The sequence below is a fragment of the Mobula hypostoma genome, chromosome 7 (genome assembly GCF_963921235.1).
Source record: "Mobula hypostoma chromosome 7, sMobHyp1.1, whole genome shotgun sequence".
NCBI lineage: Eukaryota > Metazoa > Chordata > Chondrichthyes > Myliobatiformes > Myliobatidae > Mobula > Mobula hypostoma.
Genome location: NC_086103.1, coordinates 122,637,047 through 122,657,085, shown reverse-complemented (window position 1 = coordinate 122,657,085; position 20,039 = coordinate 122,637,047). Strand labels below are relative to the sequence as shown.

General features: G+C 40.7%; 1 protein-coding gene across 1 annotated transcript in view; it reads right to left on the bottom strand.

The window, feature by feature from the left end:
- Window positions 1-20,039, bottom strand: part of LOC134349495 (NADP-dependent malic enzyme-like) — a 161,458-nt gene that overhangs the window by 59,729 nt on the left and 81,690 nt on the right. Inside the window, exon 4 of the mRNA XM_063053893.1 lies at window positions 11,219-11,294. Coding sequence (XP_062909963.1) covers window positions 11,219-11,294 — 76 coding nt within the window. The remainder of the gene's footprint in view (window positions 1-11,218; window positions 11,295-20,039) is intronic.

The window sequence follows — 20,039 nt, the reverse complement described above, 5'->3', positions numbered from 1 at the left end:
TTTGGGGGATTTTCGCCCATTCTTCCTTGCAAAAGGCTTCTAGTTCTGTGAGATTCTTGGGCCGTCTTGCATGCACTGCCCTTTTGAGGTCTATCCACAGATTTTCGATGATGTTTAGGTCAGGGGACTGTGAGGGCCATGGCAAAACCTTCAGCTTGCGCCTCTTGAGGTAGTCCATTGTGGATTTTGAGGTGTGTTTAGGATCATTACCCTGTTGTAGAAACTATCCTCTTTTCATCTTCAGCTTTTTTACAGATGGTGTGATGTTTGCTTCCAGAATTTGCTGGTATTTAATTGAATTCATTCTTCTCTCTACCCCGTGCCACTGGCTGCAACACAAGCCCAAAGCATGATAGATCCACCCCCATGCTTAACAGTTGGAGAGGTGTCCTTTTCATGAAATTCTGCACCTTTTTTCTCCAAACATATCTTTGCCCATTGCGGCCAAAAAATTCTATTTTAATTTCATCAGTCCACAGGACTTGTTTCCAAAATGCATCAGGCTTGTTTAGATGTTCCTTTGCAAACTTTTGATGCTGCATTTTGTGGTGAGGACGCAGGAAAGGTTTTCTTCTGATGACTCTTCCATGAAGGTCATATTTGTGCAGGTGTCACTGCACAGTAGAACAGTGCACCACCACTCCAGAGTCTGCTAAATCTTTCTGAAGGTCTTCTGCAGTCAAACAGGGTTTTGATTTGCCTTTCTAGCAATCCTACAAGCAGTTCTCTCGGAAAGTTTTCTTGGTCTTCCAGACCTCAAATTGACCTCCACCATTCCTGTTAACTGCCATTTCTTAATTATATTATGAACTGAGGAAACGGCTACCTGAAAACGCTTTTTTCCTGCTTTGTGGGCATCATTTATTTTAATTTTCAGAGTGCTAGGCAGCTGCTTAGAGGAGCCCATGTCTGCTGATTGTTGGGACAAAGTTTCAGGGTATTTATAAAGCTTTGAAATTTGCATCACCTGGCCTTTCCCAACGATGATTGTGAACAAGCCACAGCCTAAACAAGCCAAATAATGTCGGAGACCTTGGTAAAAGTTATCTGAGAGCTCAAATCTCTTGGGGTGCCCAAAATTTTGCATAGTGCTCCTTTCCTTTTTTTCTCACTCTAAAATTGTCAATAACAAAAATAATACACTAATCTTGCTTAAAATGTTGAAAAGAATGTTTCATCTTGAACTTTATGACTTTTGGAGATCAGTTCATCTTCTACTCACTTAACTATTCACAGTAACAGAAATTTTGACTGGGGTGCCCAAACTTTTGCATGCCACTGTAAATTTCTTAACAGATGTAACATGAAGTGAAAGCTATTTTGCTTATGAAGTATCAAATGTCTGGCAAAGGTGATGTTTAGGAATAATCTTTCATGGATATAGTTGATTAAATAAGAATTGCCTAACAATTGAATCAAAAGATGGATAAAGCCAATGAAGCTGGGTAAACTAACTGACTTCTTGTTTTCTTTTATTCATTGATTAAAGGCAAAAGTAGAAGTGCTACAATTGATCAAGGACTTTGATCATTGATTATGCATCAGAAAATTGTTAGTACAGTGTCCATGAATCATAATGAACAAGAAAATCCAGTTTACGGAGGAGGGTGAAGGCTGAGGTGCCTGCTTTTTTGGCTGATACTATCTGTGCATGAGTCAGTCACATGATCTTCTGTACACGCAAATCAGCTGGAATTTCAGCATGGTTGCAGAGGTTTGATAAGTGCTGCATATTGTGGTTACAATGTTAAGAACCTGGTGAAGAACATGTTGGATAAGCCAGCCAATTATTTACAGCACAAAAGATGACATTGATCAAATTGCAGCATACAATTTTGAACCCAACATAACATTCACTCAGTAAATTATTTCTTATAGATAACTTTTAAATTTACTACCATTGTATACCTAAATATTGATAACATGGAGCTATTACAGTCTGTTATGTCAGCTTTTTAATCAATGTAGTCCATTTCTAATCTAGTGTTCAACATTTCCCCTGTAAGGACTTCAGTCTTTTCAAATGTTTTTCTTAATATTTCTGTGTAAGTGCCATTCATTTCAATGGATCTAGAAATCTGATAGCCTCCTGCAGCTTTGTGCACCCAAAGGAAGAGAAAATTGATTTAACACAGAATAAATTGGTTTGAATTATCAGTTCCAGGTAAATTTATACCAACCCATCAAATGATTTCTGTGCCAAGGACACATTTTTTATGTCACCATTCCCTATGCAACATCCTTCTGTGAAACTAGGATATATTCCTGTGGGTATCCATAAAGGACACTAGGTTTTATTCCTGCAGTGCAGAGCTTGTGAATGAAATACTTACACAAACCTTACAGCTACCTGCAACTCCATCAGTACTGTTCCCTCTACACTGCTGGGGGCGTGGCTGCATAATAACTGAAATGCTCCCACACACAGCCTTTGTTGCAGCTGGAATTTTCTTTTGTGCTAATATAATTTTTAAATCTGTGTTAATATAATTCTGAAATATCCTGTAATTATCTGTTAATGAATATAATCCATAAACGCTCTAAATAAATACATAGCCTTTACTTTGAAAGATTTTAGAGCTTCAATGCATTTCCATTGTCAGCGTCTCAAAGTACAATGCTATTACAAATTCTAACAACAAACACAGAATGGAAGATCATTTAAATAAACTGCCAGACCACTGAAACATTTATGCTTAATATTGTTCACTTCTGTTGAGTTGTGGCTTGTTTCTTTGATATGAACAATTCTATATTCCTACTTTTTGGTAAAAATATATAATCTTAAATTTAAAAAAAATTAAAATTTTAAAAAATTGTCAGGACAAGGTAAAAATTCACTTCCATAAAATTGTTTACGTGACTGCAGTTATCAGTTATAATTATAATTTTATTATAATTATAAATCTTTCAACTTAACTTGTTAAATTTTTCAATTAATAATGATTTTTCATAGCCCAAGGACGTCAAAATGAAAAACCCAAGAAGCATGTACAAAATCTAAGGTAGAATAGCTTTTGCAACTCAGATACTGAGTTACACCTTCATATCAAAAACAAAAAAAAATAATTTGGCAATATGTTTTTACATATCAAGATACTGGTGATGTTGTATGTATCGTTTGTGCGGAAGCGAAAGTTAGGGGCGAGTTCAGTAGTGGAAAAAAAAATGGGAAGAATGGAAGTTCGATTACTTAAAACTACATCTTAATCGGAGCATTTATATAGATGCAGTTACCAACTTACACAACCAGAGAAAATATGGAGTTTTGTGCATGTTAACTGAAAAAGTCGAACTCTGATATGGTCAAAGTGGTAATTGATAACATTATCTTGGTAATTAAAATGAGTGCTCCTATGCATTCTATGCAAGAAATTCATGCCCATGTGACCAAATGTGTAAATATACCAGAGAGGTGGTGCTGCAAGGACTATGCATTTGAATTTGTTGAGTGCATCAACTTTGTGCTTAAGAAACAGGTAATGGAAGAATTGTAGAAATATGTACACACAACTCACTGACAAAAGTACAGATATTTCTGTCCAGAAACATTACATTGGTATTTTACATTTCGGCCAGTAAATGAAACTTCCTATGCTCGTTCGTGGGTATTTTGAAACTAACTGCATATGACATGTTGTGTAGCTAATATTCCAATAATATTTGAGTAATCTTGCACATATATTGGTTGATTAAGCATTCTTGTTTAAAATAATTATGGGTTATACGTAAAATACATATATTGCTTAAGTCATCATGCTACCACATTATACGTGCGCACCTCGCTTAAAAGTAAAAGATGAAGTTACACCCGAATTTCGGACTCCACACATTTTCTTTTGAAATAGTTCAATGTTTTGAAATGACGAAACATAACATTGGCAAAGAAGTACTTTTAAAATGAACCTGACATGGCTACCAACCTGTTAAAACGAGTGAGATGTTCGCATCAGTGAGTAGAAATGGCACCCCAACTCGCGGAGAAACAGTTGAGTGTAAAACTAAAGCAGTCAAGACATGTTCTTTGGAAAGGAAAACACGATCGAGTTTTTTTTTAAAAGGTCAGGAAACAGATGAATTCAGGGTTCATAAACGGTGAGTGCCAGTCAATAACAATCATTAAAAACAAAATCAGAAACAGCTGGCTACATCAGAAAGATTACCAAGTTTGATTACGCAATGGATAATTGGCTCATGTATACTGAACTACTGGAACACTATTTTGAAACAAATGAAATAGCCAATGAGAATGGAGAGCCAATTTTGCCTAGTGCACTAGGTTTTAAGGCATACAGTTTACTTCAAAGTTTGACTGCTAAAAACTAAACCATCAGAAATGCTTTTTGCTGCTATTGTAAAAGTAATGCGGGTGCATTTAGAAACAACGCCCTTGTTGATTGCAGAATGCCTTAGGTTTCCTAAGGACAATCAAAAAGGAGAGTCATTTCAGCGTACATTACTGAATTGAAGAGATTGTCAGTTTGGTAATGGCTTAATGATACACTGAGAGCTTGTTTAGTTCGTGGAATGTTAAAAGAAAGTGCTCAAAAACGGTTCCTAAATGAAGCACAGCTTACAGTCAAACAAACAGCAGAACTTGCCATTGCAATGGAAACTGCAGACAGAGATGTAATTGAGTTGCAGTCAGGAATGAAAGTGAGCGTGAACAAAATTGCATTGCCTAATCAGAAAGTGGCCTGGCCGAACAAACTGTGTTACTGGTGTGGCGGGGGTTCACATACACGAGACAAACTTGCAGAAAATGCAACAAAGTAAGATACGTACAAAAAGTAGGTCAGGGAGACTAAAATAAATGGTCTACACAGGGAAGAGATAAAGCTATAAAGTCAAGTTGCAGTTTCAAAAAGAGCACTAATCTGCACGCTGTTGATGAAAAATCTGATAATGATGAGCGTGACACAGACTTGTGTAGCCTTGCAATTTATAGTTTGGAAATTAATAACAGACAAGCAACCATGCCAGAACTGGATGGCAAATTAATTAAAATAGAATTGGACTCTGGTTCAGCTGTTTCAGTCATTCCACAAAATGAGTTTGAATGGCATTTCAAACGATACTAAACTGAAGCCTGCAGATATTCAACTAAGAACTTATACTGGAGGAAAGATAACTCCTGTGGGAATGACATCCATAACCGTAAAACACAACAACCAACAAGCCACACTGAGCTTGCATGTGGTAAAAACAGGAAGACCAGTGTTGTGGGGATGTGATTGGCTGAGACAACTACAACCTGATTGGAGATCCATTCACCAATTACATGCCCCATCCCCTGAAATTAAGCCAACGGAAAGTGAATTAAGAAAGGCACTGGATAATGTCACAACGGTCTCCATACCAAACACCATGAACTGTTGCCCAGCAACAGCAAACAGGTTTTGTGCCAACCTCTGTGCCTTTGGTTGGAAAGCATATTGGACCTAGGAAAGACCATGCTGCTCAGAGAAATCGTACAGTCTGACTACAACAGTTTTTATAGGCAACATATCTGAGAAAGCTTCTGATATGTTAATCAGGCAGTTACTTGTGAAAAGTGGCTATGTTTTAAGCTGGAAGAGTGTTCAAGATGCTTCAAGAAAGTTGCAAGCATGAGGTTTTTTGTGATTTCAAGAACCAGAATCTACTCTGCGTGCATTAAGGCTATTGCATGAACTTCAAGTGGGAGACAAAAAGGAAGTTGCAAATGGAGATACAGAAACAGAGGATTTGTCAGACAATGTCGTGGATGAGGAAACCAAGAGAAGTGATCAGATCATAAAGGGAGCAATAGAAGGATTAATGAGAGAATACTCTAGTGAATTAAATGCACCTTCCCAAGATCAAGATGCACAAACTAGAAGAAAAAGTTAGTAAGAGAAAAGTGTCTACAGCTGTCAGAACCACTTCCTGCAGTCAACTCTGACAAAGATCACGGAGGAGGCCCCAGAAGCTGATACTGTTTCATTACAATAAGTCCCACTCGCCAACCAGAGTGATCCTCCTCGTCAGGAAAGACATTATCCCACAAGAGTAAGAAATCCTCCGCAGCAATTAAATCTTTAAGCCTGAGTGGGACTAGTTAAAACTTACTATGCTACGTATATAGTGGTTGTATTAGACGCTGTGTACATAGTTGAGATGCATTGCTGTTGAGTTGGAGTTTATAGCTAAGAAGGAAGGACTGTTGTGTAGCTAATATTTTGATAATATTTGATTAATCTTATATATATGTAATAACTGTTATGCTGTATGTAGTTCATTTTGTGCTGTTCGGTGCGAGCTATGTTTGTTTGTTTTCCGCTTATGTTTGGGTTATTGTTGGAGGTAGATGAGGAGAAATGTCTGCCATCCCATTAGGATGGTCGAATCGAAGGAGAGGTTTCTCTGGTGAGAGACACTAAGGTTAGGCTTGGGTTTCTTCTCGGTGTGGTTTGGAAGAGATGGAGAGAAGATGGCGGAGAGAAGAGGTCATAGGATTCGACCCAGACCAGGACTGTGGTTCAGCGAAGCACAGGGTAAGATTGATTGAGGATCAGTGACTTGAGGAAACTGTGAGCTCCAACTTGTGCACTGTTTCATTAAACTGGGCCCTTCCTTTCTGTTCTTTTCTTCTCTAACCCTTCAGTCAAATTAAGAATTATAAAGCTAAAATCTTTTAATTGTATGCGGTGTACTGTCTGCTATTTCAAGGCACTCATTTGTAACAGGGTAACGAATTACTCAGCATCCACACAAACAGGGTTTTGGGGTGGGCTCGCACCTCAATCTCATATATTTGGCGGGGCCGAAGATATAGACTCACCATAGACTCACGCAGCCAAGGAAACCAGAGTGTTTCACATATATATTGGTTGATTAAGCATTCTTGTTCATTTAAAATAATTCATTATGGGTAAGTAAAATACATTAATTGCATACGTCATTACGCTGTCACATGATACATGTGGGCCGCTTAAAGTAAGCACAAAGTTTGACCCGCACTTCAGACTCCCCATGTCTTCCTTTGAATTAGTTTAATGTTTTGAAGTTACAAAACACAACATGACAGTATCACTATTGATAAACAATAAAAACTTATGTCAACAACAATCTTAATATTCAGAAGATGGTGATGTTTACATCAGATGGGACTAATGTTATGCTTGATAAGAATAATGGTGTGGCAGCAATTCTTTAAGAAATAAAGCATCTGTTTGAGCAACATTGTGTTGCACACAGAGAAGACTTGGGATTAGACCACGCATGGAAATAACTATCAATTATGCAGGATGTAGAAACACTGCTAATGTACACAATGTGCAGCAATTCATTGGTTAAAAAAGGAAAGCTAGAAGAATTAGCTAATGTCATAGAATGTCAAGTTGTGTAATTTAGACCACTAAATGAAGTAAGATGGCTGTCAAACCAGTTTGCATTACTACTTTAATGAGGAATTATGAAGTTTTGATCCAGTATTCCAAAGGGTAAGTTAATGATTGTAACAGTCCAATCAGCAACTACTGGCTGAAGATTTTGACCAATCCACAGAATCTAAGTAGCATTAACTGTCCTTAATGATGTTTTAGAAGATCTGGCATCTCTTTGTAAATTCCTCAGAAAAGCTGTTTGATTACAATTGAAGCACTGCAGTATGCAAAAACAAAAATTAGCAAGTTACAGTCACAGTATTTTGGCAATACCATTTATTCAAGTGATAAAGTGGAAGATCCGCTTGCATCCATAAGCTCTGATGTTGGTATTATTCGATTATTACCTATTATTCAATTCATTCAATGTGTGTGTAATCACGTGGATAATAGATTTCCTGATGATGACTTAAGAGCTTTTAACCCTATCCCTATTGCAAACACAACCAATTTTGAATTTGGAAAGGAGAATGGTGTAAGACTGACAAAAAAAAATACTCAGCTACTGTTACGAACCACAAAAAAAGCATTGCCTCAAAAATCTCGCAGCAATACTGTGATTTCAAATTTGTTGTTTCTGAGAAAGTTGAGATGGATTCAATTAAAACATTCAGTGATATGTTGAATTAAGTGCTTAGAAACAAATGTGACGACAAACCAAGTTATCAGAAGATTGATGCTGATGAGAGAGATAAGAGAGACAATGGAGAAACATTCAAAATGCTAATAAGACAGAAGAGAGATTAACGAGAAAGAAACAGATTTCAGATATTGACAGACCGATTGCTTTAAACCTGAACTGTTTGAAGTTTGATGGACAGGCGATACCCCAGCAGGGGGATAAAAAGAACAGGTTCGCTAAGGCACGACACACCATGAGATCATGAGATAACGAGACCCTGGAAGAGCGGTGTGCCCCCACAAGTTGGTGAGAGTTTGGAGATCTGATTGTGGGAACCGACCATAGACGCACAGGGTGAAAAGGGTACGATCGGTGGGAACCTGGTGTGTGTGTCTGCCCTTGCTTGGGTGCCGGATTCACCACGGAAGAACGGTCATATCCAGAACGGAGGGGTCACAGTTGGTGACCACAGAAGACATAAAAAAAAGGGTCCGCCCGAAAGTTAACTGCGAAGAACATCAAAGGTCTGTTTGAATCAAAATTTGCATCTCTCTCTCTCCAACAGCACAACGACGATTACTGAGAACTGTACTAAGCTGAACTGAACTCTGCGTCACTTGAGACTGATCATTTTACCCCTAGACTGCGATAGAGCTTGATTGATTCCTATTACCCTAGTTCTGTGTACGTGTGTTTTATCATCGCTAACCTGTTGCATTTATATCCTTATGATTAGAGTACTGTGTTACTTATTTCTTTAATAAAACTTTATTAGCTTCTGTTAAACCAGACTCCAACTAAATGGTCCATTTCTGCTGGGTTGGCAACCCAGTTACGGGGTACGTAACACAAAAAGAAAAGAACTGTCAATTCTTGTTGATATCATTGGAATATTGCAAGCTTCCAATGCTGACTGTGAACTGAGATTCATTCTTATGAATTTATTCAAAAGTAAATCCAGAAACAGATTACAAGTGGGACATTTGGATGATCTAATGAGGATTAAGACACATTTTTCATCTGGGTGTGAAATCAATCTGAATAGTGTGATTGACAATGAATTTATTTGCTTGTTACATACGACAGAGAAGAAAAGGTTTATGAAATGTGAAAGGTTTTCTTTGATGTACTGTATTTTATTATACCTTTCAATTATCAAATAAAATTAAAAGTATGGGATTTTTCAATTTTGATTCTAAATATTCATAGCATGCATATTACAAAAAAGTCATTTAAAATACCATGCAGATGTCAGGCCATGTAAAAATTTTCTGCTCAGAATAATGGTTGATTCGTACAGCAGTAAATAAAATATAGAAGGAACAGTGCCCATCACCAGACCCAACCACCTCCCCCACGTCCCCAACTGTGTGGCCACATCCCAAATGCACCTTCCCTACCCCTGATGTGGCAATCACTCCATACTCTTGGTTGTTGCCAACCCAATTTACCCAATCTCCTCCCCAGTCCCATCTAACCTCATGTATTCTTACCATCTTCCTGATCCATGCCTATTTCACTGGACTGTGTTGGTGTCTCTAATGTCCACTTACTTAAGCACTTGCTGCACCCTAACTATCCCCTCCATGGCCACATGGCTCCCTTCACCACAACCCTGGAAGTATCAGATGGCAGCTTTGAGAGTACAAAGATATGCTATGGCTATGGATTTGTAACCCAGTCCTTGGTTGGATTAATACTATGATTTTTCATGAATTTCAGCTGTATTAAATATCTGTCATATAGAGTTTTATTTAAAGGTTAATCAAAACTCTAATAAGCAAAAATCTGAATACCCAAAGCTACAAGAACAGGTATGAGGTTGGGTATCCTGTGATAAGTAACTCAAAACCACAAAAGTTTATCCACTATCAGCAAGGCACAAGTCAGGAGCACGTTGGGTTGCTCTCCATTTGCACTGATAAGAGCAGTTCCAACAACAAGCAGGAAGTTCAAACCTTTCAGGACAAAAGCATAAACCAAGAGATTGTGCAGGTACTGGAAATCTTAAGCAATACACAAAATACTGGAAAAACTCAGCAAGTCAGACAATACCTTAGGAGGGAAATAAATAGTTAATGTTTTGGGCCAAGACCCATCATCAGGACTGTCACAGTGCATGGTAGATGACTGGGATAGTAGTAGATGGAGATAGTTTGGTGGAGTTTAAAAGGCCCTTAGAGAGACACATGAATAAGAAGGGAATGAAGGGATATGGATACAAGAGGTACTGAGGATGCTGGAATTGAGAGCAATACACACAATGTGCTGAAGGAGCTCAGCAGGTCAGGCAGCATTTATGAATGGGAATAAACAGTTGCCATTTCGGGCCCAGGGATATGGATGATACATAGGGGAGCATTTAGTATAAATTGGCATCAGGGGCCAAATGGTCTGTACAGTGCTGTACTGGTCTATGTCTAAATTATTGTGGGAATACATTCATTGGCAGGACTGAAGCAGTTTAAGATGGTATGTCAGTTCTGGTCACCTCACTACAGGAAGGATGTGGATACTGTACAGAGAGCGCAGAGGAGATTTACAAGGATGTTGCCTGGATTGGAGGGCGTACCTTATCAGAATAGGTTGAGTGAGATTGGCTTTTTCTCCTTGGAGCGACAAAGGATGAGAGGTGACCTGATGATGAGGGGTGGATAGCCAGAGGCCTTTCCCCAGGGCTGAAATGGGTAACCTGAGGGGGCATAGTTTTAAGGTGCTTGGAAATAGGTACTGAGGGGGCGTCGGGGCAAGTTTTTCCACACAGAGAGTGCTGGGTGCGTAGAATGCACTGCTGGCAATGGTGGTGGAAGCAGATGCAATAGGGTCTTTTAAGAGTCTTTTAGATAGATACATGGAGCTTAGAAAAATAGAGGGCCATGCACTAGGGAAATTCCAAGCAGTTTCTAGAGTAGGTTACATGGTTGGCACAACATTGTGGGCTTAAGGGCCTATAAAGTGCTGTAGATTTTTATGTTCTATGTCATCATCACCACCACCTTCTCAAGAGCAAATGGGGAGAGGCAATAAATACTTGATCTACCAGTGAAACTTCTCTCTCAAGAAATGAAGAAAGCAAACATTAAACTCTGTGCAATGTTCTTTTCCTGCCTGACTTTCTAATTGTCATGCTTCAACATCACACATATAGTCACAATCAACATAGATTTGCAGATGCTGAAAATAAGCCTACCTTTATAACATCTTCAGGCCAAGAGTTTAACATTGTAGCAATATGGCCCTTGTCATGAATAGTAATGAACAGTCCTCTGGAAGAAAAGGAATAAGAATGTTTGCTGTATGCAACAACAAAGGCAAAAGAAAAATTTTGGGATTAAACCTTGAGTGCTATTCACAACTTGTTTAGTGGAATTGTCATAATAGGAGCTTGAAGATGAGCACTAATGTAAAACAGACTAGTTCTACTCCTAATCACAACTATAATTTATTCTAAAATGGGAAAAAGAGCTAGCTTCTGTTTTCCATTCCAGTTAATATATAAAAAACAATTAAATTGTAAGTGGCCTGACCTACCAAGTCACAACTAATTAGGCTCTGGTTGGCATTTGCTCATCTATCCTTGTTCATGCATCAGTATCATTTAGAGAATAACAGCAAAGTTTAACAATTTAAAAAAAAACACTCCAGGATGTTAATGCGTTATATTAGAAAGCCATACTTTGACCCTATTTTGCAATTAACATAATATATTTTAAGACGTTGTCTTGAATGGCACACATGCAGCTTTGCTTCTCAAGCACAGGATAATCGTAAAGACAGCACGGAATACCCAGCTAATGCTTCGTCTGTGGTTTTCTGCCTACTGACAGAAGCTCCCACACATTTTGAAACTGAAATACAGATTTGAATATTGCTTGTTGAAGCTAAGTTACAAGAACATGCATTCATGGATTAAGTTCTTCTGTGTCCCAAACCAGAGTGAAATCTGTTGCCCAATGTTTCCAATCGCTTATACTTATGGGTTCTGATACTGAAAACTTGAAGCTTAGCAGTATTCTGCATATGAAATAGAGTCAGGACAGCCACTGGAAGTAATTCTTCAGAGGAAGGCAGTATCCATCATTTAGGCTCCTCACCACCTGGGACGTGCACTCTTCTCATTGAGATCATCACAGGGGAGATACACGAGCCTTAGACCCACATTCAATGATTTAGGAACAGCTTCTTCCCCTCTGCCAGTAGATTTCTGAACGGACCATGAACCCATGAACACTCCCTTATTCTCTTGTTTTGTTTACACTATTTTTGTAGTTTATTAATTTTTGTCTTTACATTGTATTGCTGCCTCAAAACACATTTCACAACCTCTGTCAGTAATAAATCTGATTCTCAAAAGTACAGGATAACTGTTGTTTTTGCTGACTTAACATTGCAAGTGTGTAAGAAAGAACATTTGTCTCAGATGTTTTACTATTTTAATTACAGGACTACAGACCACTGTTTTTTGCTAATATATGTAGCAATCTAACCATAAGTGCCTTTCTGTCGAAAGCAGTGATCCAGAAACTCAAGGGAATTTCCAGGAGAGGGAGAATCTAAGGCCAGAGGACACAACCTCAAATGACAAGGACACCCCTTCAGGACAGAGATGAAGAGGAATTTCTTTAGATAGACGGTGGTGACTGGAATTCAATGCCACAGGTGGCTGTGGAGGTCAAATCATTGAGTATATTTAAAACAGAGTTTGATAGGTTACTAATTAGTAAGAGCATCAAAGGAAATGGGGGTGAGAGGGAAATTCAATCAGCCATGATTGAATGGCGGAGCAGACTCAAAGGACTGATTGGTCTAATTCTGTTCCTAAATAGGAAAAAAAATCACAACTTCCTAAAATAATTCAATTACATTTTATAATTCATTTTATCAATATAATGGTGCTGTGTGGGATTTTTAAAAAGTTTTTACTGTCAAAGATTAAGTTTATATTGAAGACCTTTGTCAGTTTTGATATGTCCTGTGATCTTTCTTGGTATGTATCCACCAACTAAGGTGGATAATTTAATTAAAGGTCCTTCAGCAGATCTGACATGGTAAATGGAGAACTTCCTCATTGATTTGAATGGTGGAGAAGAAATTTAAGGAAACAAAATTTTAAAAAAGTTAATGGCACTGTATTTGACTGTTTTTCCATTAAGTGTTTCATTTATTTTTTTCTCTCCTTTTCTTTGTGCATGACATACATGATGTTTCCTTTTAGATGGGGAAATTGGCAATTTTTCCTCTGAAACTAAATATGACATTAGAATAGGATGCCAACTTTCCATTAAGGGTAGCAGAGGCTGCAGGGGCTGGGTCAGATATTCAGAACAATCAGAAATGTTATCACTCAGCTTATTATGACGATTTGGTGGGATGCTGTTGAGACTGCAGCAGAAGAGGCAAGGTGCAGACTTGAGTCAACTGCTACCTTCCCCATGCCTGGGCCCCAAGTGAAATAGTGACCAGACACCAGACAACACCCTAGGCAGAGACGTCAAACCAAGTGCAAACACTAGAGAGGATCACACGAGCAGAGTAGGTCATCTGGAGCTTGAAGTCTGCCCACCATGCCTACCATGCCTCAAGACTCAACTCCTGTTCTCTGCTTGATCCTCAATTCCCTGAACGTATAACAAATCTTTAAGTACTTCCAATGATCCTTAATCTTCCATGGGAGCAGGGGTTCCCAACCTTTTTTGTGTCTTAGACCACTACCATTAACCGAGCGCTGTGTCGTAGACTACTACCATTAACTGAGCACTGTGTCGTAGACCACTACCATTAACCGAGGGCTGTGTCGTAGACCAGTGGTCCCCGTCCCCAACCACCAGGCCACAAAGTATGTGCTACCAGGCCGCGAGGAAACGATACGAGTCAGCTGCACCTTTCCTCATTCCCTGTCCTGCCCACTGCTGAGCTTGAACACACGCGCAGTCATTACACACACATCATCCATGTCAGTACGGGAAGGAGATCAACTCCTCGAGCTTGCAAATGACGGCGGGCTGAAAAGTATGTTTGACAATAACGTCTCTGCTGGCATTCTGGATCAAAGTCAAGGCTAAATATCCTGAGATAGCCACGAAAGCACTGAAAATGTTGCTTCCATTTCCAACGTATCTCTGCAATAAATGCAATGAAAACTAAATTGCGGAATAGACAGGACATAAGGAACCCCCTTCGAGTATCACCCCTCGATAGGACCATGTTGTTGCAGGAAAACAAGTATTCAACCCACAGCTCCCACTGATTCAGCAATATTGGTGTGTTGCAATGATTTTATATGTTCATACGGGGAAAATATGTGCTGTGCATTTAATATCCAAATGTTACTTAAAACGTTATGATGCTATTGACTTATATAACCATATAACAATTACAGCACGGAAATAGGTGACAACATACATCAAAGTTGCTGGTGAACGCAGCAGGCCAAGCAGCATCTATAGGAAGAGGCGCAGTCGACGTTTCAGGCCGAGACCCTTCGTCAGGACTAACTGAAGGAAGAGTGAGTAAGGGATTTGAAAGCTGGAGGGGGAGGGGGAGATGCAAAATGATAGGAGAAGACAGGAGGGGGAGGGATAGAGCCGAGAGCTGGACAGGTGATAGGCAAAAGGGGATACGAGAGGATCATGGGACAGGAGGTCCGGGAAGAAAGACGGGGGTGGGGGGGGGGTTGACCCAGAGGATGGGCAAGAGGTATATTCAGAGGGACAGAGGGAGAAAAAGGAGAGTGAGAGAAAGAATGTGTGCATAAAAATGAGTAACAGCTGGGGTACGACGGGGAGGTGGGGCCTAGCGGAAGTTAGAGAAGTCAATGTTCATGCCATCAGGTTGGAGGCTACCCAGACGGAATATAAGGTGTTGTTCCTCCAACCTGAGTGTGGCTTCATCTTTACAGTAGAGGAGGCCGTGGATAGACATGTCAGAATGGGAATGGGATGTGGAATTAAAATGTGTGGCCACTGGGAGATCCTGCTTTCTCTGGCGGACAGAGCATAGATGTTCAGCAAAGCGGTCTCCCAGTCTGCGTCGGGTCTCACCAATATATAAAAGGCCACATCGGGAGCACCGGACGCAGTATATCACCCCAGTCGACTCACAGGTGAAGTGATGCCTCACCTGGAAGGACTGTTTGGGGCCCTGAATGGTGGTAAGGGAGGAAGTGTAAGGGCATGTGTAGCACTTGTTCCGCTTACACGGATAAGTGCCAGGAGGGAGATCAGTGGGGAGGGATGGGGGGGGACGAATGGACAAGGGAGTTGTGTAGGGAGCGATCCCTGCGGAATGCAGAGAGAGGGGGGGAGGGAAAGATGTGCTTAGTGGTGGGATCCCGTTGGAGGTGGCGGAAGTTACGGAGAATAATATGTTGGACCCGGAGGCTGGTGGGGTGGTAGGTGAGGACCAGGGGAACCCTATTCCTAGTGGGGTGGTGGGAGGATGGAGTGAGAGCAGATGTACGTGAAATGGGGGAGATGCGTTTAAGAGCAGAGTTGATAGTGGAGGAAGGGAAGCCCCTTTCTTTAAAAAATGAAGACATCTCCCTCGTCCTAGAATGAAAAGCCTCATCCTGAGAGCAGATGCGGCGGAGACGGAGGAATTGCGAGAAGGGGATGACGTTTTTGCAAGAGACAGGGTGAGAAGAGGAATAGTCCAGATATTAATGTGCCGAACACTACTCTCACCTAGTCCCACCGACCTGCACTCAGCCCATAACCCTCCATTCCTTCCCTGTCCATATACCTATCCAATTTTTCTTTAAATGAACCTGCCTCTACCACTTCTATGGGAAGTTCGTTCAACACTTACTTCAAGCTCCCCTGTCCTCCCCTGATAATTGACTTATCACTATATTCATGCAAGGAAAAGATGCGCTGTGTGTTTAATATTAAATTTGTTAGATAAACCCTTTTAGAAACGAAATTGAGTGTATTAGCCACTTATCACCGATATTCCGGTCGTGATTAACACCACCCTTACCCCCCCCCGAACAGAATTGCCAAAAATGATTTGCAGAAAAAGAAATCGGCAGGTACACGCATGCGCACTGGTGCCCGCGCAAGGCTTCATGGTCATTGTAGTCTTTCTGGGGCAAACCCAACGTATTTGACTGCTACTCTTGTCCGTTGGCAACCCTACCCTCCACCGCCCCCCCTCCACCCCAGTCGGCCGGTCCGCAATGCAAAAAAGGTTGGGGACCCCTGTCGTCGACCACTACCATTAACCGAGGGCTGTGTCGTAGACCACTACCATTAACCGAGGGTTGTGTCGCAGACCACTACCATTAACTGAGGGATCCATGGACCCCAGGTTAGGAACCCTTGCACTAGAGCATCAACTTTGGTGCCAGGAATGGGCGGATATTGCTATAATCAACAAAATAAAACCTTAGAATTATAGGTTATGACTGTTAAAGGTACATTATCCTTGCTAGATGGCATCACTGGAGTTCTCCATTTTAAAAAGAGGAAACATTTAAATGAAATCATTCTGTATGCTGGCATTGTACTTATATAAATTAAGTATTGAATAATAAAAAGGCCAAAGTGAGTGCTGAAGTCAGGCCCTTTGCATTCCTATAGTGCAATATACGTAAATGTGGACCCACCTAAACTCTAACAGCTGGCATTACTGGTGCTCCACTTTGTTTGCAAGCATCAAGAGTTCATTGTTATACTTAAATCTGTCACTGGAACATTTAAACCCACGCTTCATAGTAAGTGCAAGATATTCAGATGAAACCTTGCATAGTTTAAAAGCTGATAGAATTAAGCAATGCACTCCATACACAGTAGGCCAATTGTAGGGGATGACTACACAATGTAAATTGACTGAGCAAAAGCCTGCCCTTGTTCAAAAGAGCGAAAGATAACAGTGACCCAATATTTGCTGAAATGGGTCATTCTAGGATACTGGTGCATTTCCTTAGCCAATGAAATATGAAGGAAGGAAATAATAGAAACATAGAAAATAGGTGCAGCAGTAGGCCTTTCGGCCCTTCGAGCCTACACCGCCATTCAGTATGATCATGGCTGATCATCCAACTCAGAACCCTGTACCTGCCTTCTCTCCATACCCCCTGATCCCTTTAGCCACAAGGGCCATATCTAACTCCCTCTTAAATATAGCCAATGAACTGGCCTCAACTGTTTCCTGTGGCAGAGAATTCCACAGATTCACCACTGTCTGTGTGAAGAAGTTTTTCCTCATCTTGGTCCTAAAAGGCTTCCCCTTTATCCTCAGACTGTGACCCCTTGTTCTGGACTTCCCCAACATCGGGAACAATCTTCCTGTATCTAGCCTGTCCAATCCCTTTAGAATTTTATACGTTTCAATCAGATCTCCCCTCAATCTTCTAAATTCCAGAGAGTATAAGCCTAGTTCATCCAGTCTTTCATCATATGAAAGTCTTGCCATCCCAGGAATCAATCTGGTGAACCTTCTTTGTATCCTCTCTATGGCAAGGATGTCTTTCCTCAGATTAGGGGACCAAAACTGCACACAATACTCCAGGTGTGGTCAATAACTGCACACAATAATGACATTGGAAAGAAAATGTCCCATTACACCCAGAAAGAAAAGCAAAAAAGAGAAGTAATTATTTCAAAAAAAAAGGAAGAAGAAAGAAATGGCAGAAAGATTTTTTTAAATTTGTAATTTTTATTTCCAACCAGAATAAGATACTTTACTTCCACCTGCTTTCTTTTGACCCTACCTGAACTGGAAACTATGACCCAGCTGTAGTTCCATGAGTGAGCTGGAATTTGGAGAACCCCCAACACCAGAGACAATCAATTGGTGACTAAGAATCGTGATCCCTAAAAGCTTTGTGGAAATCTCTGTGACTTGCTACGTTGTATTTTGTGTGGTTTATTTATGTTTTCTATTTTATGATACAGTAATAAATTAGGCTCAAGTTACTTTGTTGTGCTTGTTCACTTATTACCACATGTCTGGGACACTTGAATTTTTGGGTCTGATCAAATCAGCCCAATATATTTCTTTCAAGAGAGACTGAGTGGAATTTTACAACATAGATTTTGCCATTAGAAGGCTATTCACTTTGCACATTAATAGTCCTAACAGGTTACAACAAGCTTTAGTGCCTTTATGTGAGTGCTGAAGATAACACACTTGGCCATTGTTTTACCACCGTCAAGAACGCTCACTGTGCCATCCCATGCTCGTACTTTGGAAAGTCTTGATCACCTGGCTGTACTACTCCCAGCACATAGGCAGAGACTAAAGACCACAGCACCAGTGGCGAGGGCCAAGAAGGCACAGTCAAGGGAGGCAGATCAGCGCTCACAGGACTGCTTTGCTTCAGCGCATTGGGCAATGTTCAGGGACTCACTTTCAAATCTGAATGAAAATGCCACAGTTGTCACCAACTTCATAAAGATCTGGGTTGCTGAATGTGTGCCTTTGCGAACATACTGGACATACCCAAACCGAAAGCCGTAGATGAACCAGGAGATTAGTCGTTTGCAAAGGACTGTATCTGTGGCATTCAAGACCGGTGATTTGGAGCTATACAGGAAGTCAAGGTACAACCTACCAAAAGCTATTTTAAAGGCAAGAAAACAATTCCGATTTAAGTTAGAGATGGAATCAGATACATATCAACTCTGGGAGGGTTTGCATGCCATTACTTCCTACAAGGCGAAACCTAACAACATGAACAGCTGTGATGCTTCACTCTCAGATGAGCTCAATGTCTTTTAAGCACACTTTGAAAGGGAGAATAAAACTACACCTGTGTGAATCCCTGCAACATCTGGTGACTCTGTGATCTTGGTCTCAGAGGCTGACTGCAGAACAGCTTGCAAGAGGGTGAACCCTTGCAAGGTGTCAGGGCCTTGATGATGTACCTGGCCGGGCACTGAAAACCCATGCTGACTAACTGGCAGAAGTGCTCAAGGACACCTTCGATCTCTCACTGCTGTAGACAGAAGTTCTCACCTGCTTCAAATGTGCAACAATCATAGCAATGCCCAAGAACAGCAGGGTGAACTACCTCAACAACTATAATCCAGTTGCACTCATCTGTGAAGTGCTTTAAGAGGTTGGTCATGGCTAGAGTCAACCCCTGCCTAAGCAAGGACCTGGAATTTGTCTAACATCACAATAGGCATACAACAGATGCAACCTCACTGGGCCTCCACTCAGCCTTGGATAACCTGGACAACAGCAATATCTACATTAGGCTGTAGTTTATTGATTACAGCTTAGTGTTCAACACAATCATACCCTCAGTTCTAATTAACAAGCTCCAAAACTTGGGCCTCTACACCTCCTTGTGCAACTGGATCTTTAACTTCCTCACCAGGAGACCACAGTCAGTGTGGATCAAAAATAACATCTCTTTGCTGACAATCAAGGATGTGTGCTTAGCCCACTGCTCTGCTGTCTCTAGACCCAGGACTGTGTGGCTAGGCACAGCTCAAACACCATCTATAGATATACTGATGATACATCTATTGTTGGCAGAATTTCATATGGTGACAAGGAGTTGTACAGGAGCGAGACAGACCAGCTGGTTGAGTGGTGTTGCAACAACCTTACATTCAATGTCAGTAAGACCAAAGAATTGATTGTAGACTTCAGGAAGGGAAATTCGAAGGAACACACATCAGTTCTCATTGAGGGATCAGCAATGCAAAGTGTGAGCAGTTTCAAGTTCCTGGGTGTCATCATCTCTGAAGATCTATCCTGGGTCCAAAACACTGATGCAATTACAAAGAAGGCATGACAGCAGCTATATTTCATTAGGAGTTTGAGGAGAATTGGTATGACACCAAACACACTCACACATTTCAACATGTGTACTGTGGAGAGCATTCTAACTTGTTGCATCATAATCTGGTACAGAGGGGCCACTACACAGGGTTGGAAGAGGCTGCAGAAAGTTGGAAACTCAGCCAGCTACATCATGGGCACGAGCCTCCCCAGCACTGAAGACACCTTCAAAAGACGATGCCCCAAAAAGCAGGTGCCCAGCATTAAGGAACCCA